Source organism: Odontesthes bonariensis, chromosome 3 (assembly GCF_027942865.1).
Source record: "Odontesthes bonariensis isolate fOdoBon6 chromosome 3, fOdoBon6.hap1, whole genome shotgun sequence".
In the NCBI taxonomy this organism is placed as follows: Eukaryota; Metazoa; Chordata; class Actinopteri; order Atheriniformes; family Atherinopsidae; genus Odontesthes; species Odontesthes bonariensis.
The window spans coordinates 3,017,744-3,026,944 of record NC_134508.1 but is presented as its reverse complement, the minus strand read 5'-3'; the positions used below and the strand labels follow the sequence as shown (position 1 = coordinate 3,026,944).

The following is a 9,201-nucleotide window of genomic DNA, read 5'->3' as shown; positions in this document are numbered from 1 at the left end:
GATTTAAGAATTTGCGCATTCACCAATCTTTTCGTATTTTAAGTTTTCTTTCAGGTACGAACAGAATTCATGAGTGATCCGGACCTGTCGTACGAGTTTCCTAAAATAGTCCGCTGTTATTCCGATCAAGTTTGCTTGACTAATGGATTGAAAATTTAATTTCTCTGAAGCAAACATAAATAAATATATACATTATACCCCATAATGATGCTGACATTATTCTGTTTGACTTAAATCATGCACTAATTGAAGGTTAATCTGACTGTGTATATAACAAGGTCAATGGAAAGCGTAACCAGCGGCTGACTTTCTACTTTTGGATGTTTTAGCGCGTCAGGCTTTTGGAAGAGAGCGTGTGTTCCGAGACCGTGTAGATATCCTGCCAAGTACTGTGCTGCTGCAAATATGCAGCTTGCTAGAGCCACAACTTCAGAGAGAAACACGCCGATCAAACCCAATTCCACCACACGTATTTTTTATTTCGGTGACATTACGAACTACAGGTGACACGGAATTAACAGCACTCGTAATAACTTCCGATTTCTTGGCTTTAGCAGGTCCCGTAATTCCACTGCTGACGCTGCTAAAAATGACAGATTTTCCTTTCTGGATCTCTGAAAGCAGAACGTCAATCTCAGAGCCCGTAAAGTTGTTCTTTCTGCGCCTTGATGCCATTCTCATGACTCAACACTTCCTGGCACAGGAGAGAGGAAGCACAGCCTTATATGGTATTATGTTGGGCGTGGAGTATGCAAATTTACTATCCTCGTGCACTTAAATACGCACGGGTGGGATTCATCATTTACGCAGGTCGGTTATGGCCCTGTCACACTGTTGCTTATGGCACTAGCGTATGCCAGCGTATGAAAATTATCCCTCATACGCTGGTATACGCTGACATACGCCAGGGGAACGTTAGGCATAGGTTGTATACGTTTCAAGCACGTTGGCATACGTTGGCATACGCTGGCATACGCTGAGGCAGAAATAAATTTTTGAACATGCTCAAAACTTTTGTGCGTATGGTTAATACGCTAAGCATAATCTTGGCATACGCTGAATACGCTAGAGGTACGATATAGGTACGTTACTGATAGGTCGAGAACGCTGGACATAAATTGCCATATGTTGGCATGAAGGTGTACCGTACAGCTAGCTTATTTATAGCCTCCGCCCGTCTGCAGCCTCCATCTCCGCCAGACGGGCGGAGGTGCATCAGACATTTCAGCAGGTTTGGGTGAGAATGATTCTTGTGTTTTTTTGCCTTTTCCTCGGCCCAGGGCCCGGGCACACTACGATTGCTTCTTGGGAGGCATGATCGAGATGAATGTCTCGAGAGATGTTGATAGCGCGTCGTCTACTGCAATAATGGAGCAATGTGGAAAGGCTGCTGATATAGGCGCGTTGAAACGTACGCTGGGCATGCGCAGTTCATATGCTACTCATACGCTAGTCATACGCAGAGTACGCTGGTTATACGTTGTTCATACGCTGACATACGCCGGCCATACGCTGTCAATACGCTGACCATAAGCTACTCATAGGTTCAATACGGTAAGTATATGCACAATTCTTTATTTTCAAGGACTTTTCGTGGGTATGAAAATTATATTATTAATTTTCATACGCAACTCATACGCTTCTCTCATATGCAACAGTGTGACAGGGCCATTACACACTTTTTCCGAAGTTAAGAGCGTTTGTTGAATCTGACGTGGCGTGTTCGTACGAGACCTTCGTACGAAAAAAATAAGAGAAATTTAGAATAAAAATAGGAAAATGTTCTTGCATGAGGCCCAACGTCCTTTGGACAGACCAGACCAGAGTGGAGATGTTTGCTCATAAAACACAGCATATCAGCACAAACACCACTCCAAGCACGGTGGTGGAGGGCTGATGATATAAGTAAAGTCTTATCGACACAGCGTGGTTTAAATGTTTATTGTTTGCTGCTGTTTTATTTCAATATTCTCTGTATTTCTGTTGGATTTTCCACTTAACTCAGGATTCGTGTTGTGTGGATGTTTGAATAGAATAGAAAAATACTTTATTCCCCAATGGGGGAAATTCAAATTAGTCAAGTAGCTAAAAAAATTATTAATATTTACAATGATTGTATATTAACAACAATAATAATACCAATTCTAATAAAAATACTACTACTAACTAATAATAATAATAATAATGATAATAATAAATGACTAAATAAATTAAAAAAAATTAAAAATCAAAAATTTTATTTTTTTTAATTAAAAAAAACTAAAATTGAGATGCTCCTCATTAAAGTCTCTCCGTTTTCTTCCCCTGAACCTCCTGAACCTCCTCCTGCTTCACGGCCGACGCTCCGCTGTCTGTCGGATCCATGAATCAAACCTAAACGTCCAAACCGAAGCCCGTGAACGTGAGCGCTCTCTGAAAGGAAACCTTTCCAGGATAAACTGTTTGTTCAGGCTGTTGAGGGTAACTGAAACTTTTCCCAGTTTGTGTCATTGACCCATTTATCTCTCACAGAGTGAGCTTCCATTTATGGTCGGGTCGTGTGCTGCTTCTTCATCGATCAGGGAGAAAGAAGGCTCCTGTTCCACTATAAATACACTCTGTGCCACCAGTGTCCTTGTGCAGCCACCCTCCTCCTCCTCCTCTTCTTCTTCTCTGCAGATATTTCTGTCTGAATCCATAAACCAAGCTCCCGGCCCGGTGTTGGGTTGCTGGTTGGACCGACAGGTAACAAACACACATGAACGTGAACGGTGTTCGGATCCTTTCCTTCTCGTCGTGCTGCTTCCTGCTGCCGTCCCACCGTCTACATTCACAGATTCTCCTCGTTTCGCTCGCTGCAGCCGCTCTGAACATCATGTTCAACATCATGCTGGGGCCTCATCTGTCACACCTTTCCCCACTTTACTCTCTTTTTCCCTGTTTAATTTCTCAACTGATATTACTAGGAATGAGTTAACTCGTTATTATCGCGTTAATTTAATTATTAATTAGCGTTATTTAACGCTGATAAATATTTTATTTAATTTTTTTTTAAATTAAAAAGAAATTTGAGGGCTTTTGTGCCTTTAATGGAAAGTTCAGACAGGAAGCAGGAGGCAGAGAGAGGGGGAACAACATGCAGCACAGGGCCAGCTGCAGCGAGGACTATAGCCTCCGTACATGGGGCGCCTGCTTAACCCACTACGCCACGGACCAGCCCTGTTTTATTATTTATTTTATTATTGTAAAAGTCTGTTGCTCACAGGCTTTTATTTTGTAAAAGTCTGTTGCTGTCTGCTGTGGAACAGGAAAAGAAAGTAATCGGCGGATCCACCAAACATGGAGAAGGGTACGGAACTTTTACTCGGCCATTTTCATGTTAAAGTTCTTCCAGACGGCGGAGTCGACAGAACCAAAGTCATCTGTAAACTCTGCCAAGTTGAATTGTCTTCTCAGCGTAGTAGTTCCAGTCTAAAATATCACTTAAAGGCAAAACACACAACTGATAGCAGCAAGTCATTCAAGGAAACAGACAGTGGAGCGAGGCTTCTACATAAAAACTACAGAAAGATGCTGATGTTAAAAGTGTGTTTGCACAACAAATGTTATGGCACTTTCATTCATATGGCAGCACATTTAAAATAAAGCTAAATGCTAAAAGCTATGCGCTACTTTTGGATTCATTTTTGGATTCTGCGTACCAATGCGATTAATCGTGATTAATCAGGGAAATCATGTGATTAATTAGATTAAACATTTTAATCGTTGCCCAGCCCTAACAATATTATGTCATTTCACTCAGAACCAGAGGAAATAATGCAGACATTTCAACATTTTTAACGAGGAAACGCATAAATAAGGAGGAAAGAGTCCAAACAGAGATGAGTTTTGTCTCAGGATAAATAATTTAATGTGGTTACATCATCAATATGTTTCACTCTCACACAGAAAACAGAAAGCAATAAGCCCATAAACCCCGATCAGAACCCGGTCAGAGAAAAACAGAACCAGCAAATCAAACAGTCACTCTGATATTACTGAAACACACACACCTGAACATCACCTGAACATCACCTCAGCTTCAGACACAAAAAGTCAAACAATCTCCAGCTATTAAATAATCCAAGGAGTCGGATACATTCTGCAGTGAGATGAACTCTGAACCCAAACACATGAATCAGAGCTGAACCATCGCACGGTTCTGCAGGTCGACACGGGCAGGACGATGGTTAAAAAGTCCTCACATCCACTTCAGAAACAAAGCAGCAAACACACAGAAAACTGTTAAAAATGAAGAAAAATGACACAAAAACACAACGTTTCCTGTTTTTCTGATAAAAAAACGAACGTCGTCTCACACAGAACTCAGAGTTAAACCTCAGAAATGAGAACTAAAAGAGGTTTCTACATGTTCAAATCATCCGGCTCCTCTTCTTAAAACACAAACTGCTGTGTTAGTCCAAATTCTGCTGATAACAGGTCACAGTTACATGTTGGAGGAAGCAGAGGAAGCAGAAAATGGATCTTTGGATTTTACTTTGTTCCCGTTTGTCGTGTCAGCGTGTTTGGTGTCGAACGCCAGCAAACACTCTGAAAACTCTGAACTGCTCCTTTAAAGAGACAAGCCTGATGTCTGATGTCACACAGGTGTGTGTTACAGGTGTGTGTGTGTGTTACAGGTGTGTGTGTGTTACAGGTGTGTGTTTGTGTCTGTTTGTCCAAACAATGAAAGTGTTGCTGTGACAGAAGCTTTTTTTCTAACCTGAGTTGAAGCTACAGCTGCAAAACAAACTGAAACGGCCTGAAGCTGCTACTTCCTGTCCGGGTACGAGCCCCCATTTGTGCCAAAATTAAGTTCACCTGCGTGCCGCTTCTACTCGCCGAACGTTTGTTTTCCCAACGGTTCCCCCTCCATCTGAAGGAGAAGGGACGCCCTGAGGACAGTAAAGCCCACAGAGAGGAGGCAGCTTCGTTAAACTGGATCTCTGAGCAGAGGAGCCGGTCTCAGGCATCACCTTCCAGCTCCTCCCCTCCAGGAGGTTTCACCGACCGACCGGCCAAGTCTTCCTCCATCAGACCGAAACGTTGGGAAAGTTGGAGAAGAATCTCGACTTCTTTCTGAATCGGTTTCTACAGTCGACTGAACAGCAGCCCCTTCTATCGGTTTAAACTGTCAAACAGCCCCCGTTTGTGCTGCTGCATAACAATGACCAGAAGCTCTGAAAGGTGAGAAATGACCCAAGTCCTGAGTCTGAGCTTCTCCCACTGAGGCCGACCTGTCACACGACCGCCTGTCACACGACCGCCTGTCACATGACCGGCTGTCACACGACCGCCTGTCACATGACCGCCTGTCACATGACCGCCTGTCACATGACCGCCTGTCACATGACCGCCTGCCTCTGTCACACGACCGCCTGTCACACGACCGCCTGTCACACGACCGCCTGTCACACGACCGCCTGTCACATGACCGCCTGTCACACGACCGCCTGTCACACGACCGCCTGTCACATGACCGGCTGTCACACGACCGCCTGTCACATGACCGCCTGCCTCTGTCACATGACCGCCTGCCTCTGTCACATGACCGCCTGTCACACGACCGCCTGTCACATGACCGCCTGTCACACGACCGCCTGTCACATGACCGCCTGTCACACGACCGCCTGTCACACGACCGCCTGTCACATGACCGGCTGTCACACGACCGCCTGTCACATGACCGCCTGTCACACGACCGCCTGTCACATGACCGCCTGCCTCTGTCATATGACCGCCTGTCACATGACCGCCTGCCTCTGTCACATGACCGCCTGTCACATGACCGGCTGCCTCTGTCACATGACCGCCTGCCTCTGTCACATGACCGCCTGTCACACGACCGCCTGTCTCATGACCGCCTGTCACATGACCGCCTGTCACATGACCGGCTGAAGGTGTAAACGTCTTCAGCTCTGAACACACAAACTGTCCAGGTTAAACGTGCACGTCGTCTACAGCCAGCACACACGTACCTGGTCAGAACGTGCACGTTGTGTGTGTGTGTGTGTGTGTCAGGTGTGTGTGTAACCGGGTCTGAAAGTTTCAGGAAGTCCTGCATATTCTAAAAATAAAAAACAAACACACTCATCCGTCTCTGAGCACAGAAGTGTGATAATCTTTGGGTTCGCTGAGCTTCTTTTTATTGGTTCTTCTACCTAACCTGTGTGTGTGTGTGTCAGGTGTGTGTGTGTCTCTCAGGTGTGTGTGTGTGTCAGGTGTGTCTCAGGTGTGTGTGTTAGGAGGAGGTGGGCTTGCTGTAGTCTTCGACCCCGGTGATGGTGGCTTTGCAGAAGAAACAGTCCTTGTTGTTCATCAGGTGCTGGTTGATACAGGCTCTGAGGAGAAGACGGAGAGTCAGAAACAGGCCGACAGGAAGTGTGTGCATGTGTGTGTGTGGTCCTCAGAACTGTAGAATTAAAATATTTGTTTAACTTTGTATTTTCTGAAATTAAAGTCACATTCTGACTCCCCACTCCCACCTTGTGTTAGATTTATTTTTGCACTGTTCTACCCATAGTGGAAGGGATGGTCCTCAAAAAGGACTCTGAGACTGAGGTCCTCACAACGATGCTAAGACACGTAAGTGTGTGCATGTAAACTTCGAATTAAAGTCCCACAAACTGTCGTTTTTTGAGTCCTGACCCGTTAAATAATCATCAACACGACTTTTGATCATTTTAAGTAAACGCTGACGTGTTGATTCTTCTTCTTCTTCTTGTTTCTTGCTGAGTCAGCTGATTTCTGTCTGAACAAACCATGAATGCATTATAAGTGGATACGGCGTCGCCTCTCAGCCGATGTTTCCCAGTGGCCACTCGTGGTATTGCAACAAAAAGCTTTTTTTTTTTTTTTTCCCCCAGTGGCCACTCGTGGTATTGAGTGTGTTTGGTTCTGAGTGTGTTTGGTTCTGAGTGTGTTTGGTTCTGTGTGTGTTTGGTTCTGAGTGCGTCTGGTTCTGAGTGCGTTTGGTTCTGAGTGCGTTTGGTTCTGAGTGTGTTTGGTTCTGAGTGTGTTTGGTTCTGAGTGTGTTTGGTTCTGAGTGCGTTTGGTTCTGAGTGCGTCTGGTTCTGAGTGCGTCTGGTTCTGAGTGCGTTTGGTTCTGAGTGCGTTTGGTTCTGAGTGCGTCTGGTTCTGAGTGCGTTTGGTTCTTAGTGTGTTTGGTTTTGAGTGTGTTTAGTTTTGAGTGTGTTTGGTTCTGAGTGTGTCTGGTTCTGAGTGCGTCTGGTTCTGAGTGCGTTTGGTTCTGAGTGCGTTTGGTTCTGAGTGCGTTTGGTTCTTAGTGTGTTTGGTTTTGAGTGTGTTTAGTTTTGAGTGTGTTTGGTTCTGAGTGTGTTTGGTTTTGAGTGTGTTTGGTTTTGAGTGTGTTTAGTTTTGAGTGTGTTTAGTTCTGAGTGTGTTTGGTTCTGAGTGTGTTTGGTTCTGAGTGTGTTTGGTTTTGAGTGTGTTTGGTTTTGAGTGTGTTTAGTTCTGAGTGTGTTTAGTTTTGAGTGTGTTTGGTTTTGAGTGTGTTTAGTTTTGAGTGTGTTTAGTTTTGAGTGTGTTTGGTTTTGAGTGTGTTTGGTTCTGAGTGTGTTTAGTTCTGAGTGTGTTTGGTTCTGAGTGTGTTTGGTTCTGAGTGTGTTTGGTTCTGAGTGTGTTTAGTTTTGAGTGTGTTTGGTTCTTAGTGTGTTTAGTTTTGAGTGTGTTTAGTTTTGAGTGTGTTTAGTTTTGAGTGTGTTTAGTTTTGAGTGTGTTTAGTTTTGAGTGTGTTTGGTTTTGAGTGTGTTTGGTTCTGAGTGTGTTTAGTTCTGAGTGTGTTTGGTTTTGAGTGTGTTTGGTTCTGAGTGTGTTTAGTTCTGAGTGTGTTTGGTTCTGAGTGTGTTTGGTTCTGAGTGTGTTTGGTTCTGAGTGTGTTTGGTTCTGAGTGTGTTTAGTTTTGAGTGTGTTTGGTTCTTAGTGTGTTTAGTTTTGAGTGTGTTTGGTTCTGAGTGTGTTTGGTTCTGAGTGTGTTTGGTTCTTAGTGTGTTTGGTTTTGAGTGTGTTTGGTTCTTAGTGTGTTTAGTTTTGAGTGTGTTTAGTTTTGAGTGTGTTTGGTTCTGAGTGTGTTTGGTTCTGAGTGTGTTTGGTTCTGAGTGTGTTTGGTTCTTAGTGTGTTTGGTTCTGAGTGTGTTTGGTTTTGAGTGTGTTTAGTTTTGAGTGTGTTTGGTTCTTAGTGTGTTTGGTTTTGAGTGTGTTTGGTTCTGAGTGTGTTTGGTTCTGAGTGTGTTTGGTTTTGAGTGTGTTTGGTTCTTAGTGTGTTTGGTTTTGAGTGTGTTTGGTTCTGAGTGTGTTTGGTTCTGAGTGTGTTTGGTTCTGAGTGTGTTTGGTTTTTAGTGTGTTTGGTTCTTAGTGTGTTTAGTTTTGAGTGTGTTTAGTTTTGAGTGTGTTTAGTTTTGAGTGTGTTTGGTTCTGAGTGCGTTTGGTTTTGAGTGTGCTTGGTTCTGAGTGTGTTTGGTTCTGTGTGTGTTTGGTTCTGAGTGCGTTTGGTTTTGAGTGTGTTTAGTTTTGAGTGTGTTTGGTTCTGAGTGTGTTTAGTTCTGAGTGTGTTTAGTTTTGAGTGTGTTTAGTTTTGAGTGTGTTTAGTTTTGAGTGTGTTTAGTTTTGAGTGTGTTTGGTTCTGAGTGTGTTTAGTTCTGAGTGTGTTTAGTTCTGAGTGTGTTTAGTTCTGAGTGTGTTTAGTTTTGAGTGTGTTTGGTTCTGAGTGTGTTTAGTTTTGAGTGCGTTTGGTTCTTAGTGTGTTTAGTTCTGAGTGTGTTTAGTTCTGAGTGTGTTTGGTTCTGAGTGTGTTTGGTTCTGAGTGTGTTTAGTTCTGAGTGTGTTTAGTTCTGAGTGTGTTTAGTTCTGAGTGTGTTTAGTTCTGAGTGTGTTTTGTTTTGAGTGTGTTTGGTTCTGAGTGTGTTTGGTTCTGAGTGTGTTTAGTTTTGAGTGTGTTTAGTTTTGAGTGTGTTTAGTTTTGAGTGTGTTTAGTTTTGAGTGTGTTTGGTTCTGAGTGTGTTTAGTTCTGAGTGTGTTTGGTTTTGAGTGTGTTTGGTTCTGAGTGCGTTTGGTTTTGAGTGTGTTTGGTTCTGAGTGTGTTTAGTTCTGAGTGTGTTTGGTTTTGAGTGTGTTTAGTTTTGAGTGTGTTTAGTTTTGAGTGTGTTTGGTTCTGAGTGTGTTTGG

The 9,201-nt window shown here is 43.5% G+C and overlaps 1 protein-coding gene across 5 annotated transcripts in view; it reads right to left on the bottom strand.

Annotated features, from left to right (window-relative positions):
* Positions 1 to 3,861: 3,861 nt before the first annotated feature.
* The window catches only part of rnf123 (ring finger protein 123), a 149,821-nt gene continuing 144,481 nt past the window's right edge, over positions 3,862 to 9,201 (bottom strand). For all 5 annotated transcript variants that reach the window (XM_075460104.1, XM_075460108.1, XM_075460105.1 and 2 more), the window contains exon 40: positions 3,862 to 6,359. In XM_075460104.1, coding sequence (XP_075316219.1) covers positions 6,260 to 6,359 — 100 coding nt within the window. In that variant the 3' untranslated portion in view covers positions 3,862 to 6,259. The remainder of the gene's footprint in view (positions 6,360 to 9,201) is intronic.